Here is a 1428-nt window from a genome sequence, read left to right as displayed (position 1 = left end):
TAACCCGTAGGCCCCGCCCCTGGCTGCCGCGTGCTCCGGGGGGAGGGGCCAGGACTCTGTGTGTGTGTGTGTGTGTGTGTGTGTGTGTGTGTGTTGGGGGTGTAAGGACAAGGAGATGGAGTGGGGGTTTGCAGAGACAGCAGAGGGAAGGCCTGGCACAGGGCAGAGAAAGGTGGCTGGATGTGGTGATGTGTGGCTGCGATCTGGTCTGCGACAGGATTGCCAGGGCTTTGGAGCCAGATTGTGGGAGTCAGGACTGTATTGTGGTTCAGCCTAGGCTTTGGGACTCCGTGTCTATTTGCTATCACCTGCAGGAGTGAGTCAGAGAATGGAGGAGATTGCTGCCCTTAAGGTCAAAGGCATTATCATTGGTCCAATCCACCAGAACGTTGCAGACATGGTCAACGAGACCAGGCTGAACAAGATCGACAGCACATTCGGCAGCTTGGAACAGATGCAGAACCTGCTAGAGGTGGCCAAGAGGAAAGGTAATTGGGAAATCACTCAATCATTACTGGACTGTCCAGTAAATGTCATCACACTGCACCATTACTGGGATAAGATCCTCCTTTCTGGGTGAAAGGTAAGATTGCAAACAACAGGGGTCCCCCTGGGGCCACTCTGTCTTACTCCCCCATCTGTGAATAAGAGGCAGTTCTGCTTTAAAAATGCCCTAGACTATGGAGTGCAAGTCTGGGAGAAGGATTGGAGCTGTGTTGATCACTGACCAGTGGAATCTGTGATTGCCTGCACTGGACTGGAGTATATCCTTCCTCAGGCAAGGTGACCAGAGCTGCACACATTACTCCAGGTGCAAGCTCACCAGTGTTCAGTGTAATTGAAGCAATACTTTTGGGCTGCTGTACATAATCCTCTTGTAAGGTTTTGGAGTAGATCTGTAGCTCGGGTTGTGGGTGATGAGGTTGGTTGGTTCGTCAAGCTGGTTTGTTGTTCCGCAGACGTTTCGTTACCGTGCTTGGTAACATCCTCAGTGCACCTCTGAAGCGTTGGTGTGTTTTCCCACCTGGTTTTTAAACTCTGGGGTCCGTTGCGATGGATTGCCTCACTTCCGGGTTTCCTCCGTAGTGGAATGTATATGGGGTCGAGTTCAATGTGTTTATTAATAGCATGCTTCGTGGAGTGCCGTGCTTCCAGGAATTCTCGTGCTTGTCTTTGCCTAGCCTGTCCCAGGATCTTGGTGTTGTCCCAGTCGAAGTCGTGGTTCTCCTTGTCCTTGTGGATTGAGATGAGTGAGTATTGGTTGTGTCTTTTTGTAGCCAGTTTGTGTTCATGTACTCTTGTTGTTAGTTTCCTTCCTGTTTGTCCGATGTAGTGGACCAGTCCATGAAGGTGTTGTTGTATTGACTACATCGGACAAACGGGAAGGAAACTAACAACAAGAGTACATGAACACAAACTGGCTACAAA

The 1428-nt window shown here is 50.1% G+C and overlaps 1 protein-coding gene across 1 annotated transcript in view; it reads left to right on the top strand.

The window, feature by feature from the left end:
* Positions 1 to 1428, top strand: part of slc3a2b (solute carrier family 3 member 2b) — a 9143-nt gene that overhangs the window by 1222 nt on the left and 6493 nt on the right. The window contains exon 2 of the mRNA XM_048619706.1: positions 315 to 488. Coding sequence (XP_048475663.1) covers positions 315 to 488 — 174 coding nt within the window. The remainder of the gene's footprint in view (positions 1 to 314; positions 489 to 1428) is intronic.

This window comes from Rhincodon typus, chromosome 43, assembly GCF_021869965.1.
Source record: "Rhincodon typus isolate 14 chromosome 43, sRhiTyp1.1, whole genome shotgun sequence".
NCBI lineage: Eukaryota > Metazoa > Chordata > Chondrichthyes > Orectolobiformes > Rhincodontidae > Rhincodon > Rhincodon typus.
The sequence above is the reverse complement of the archived record's forward strand: the minus strand, read 5'-3'. Positions and strand labels throughout refer to the sequence as shown.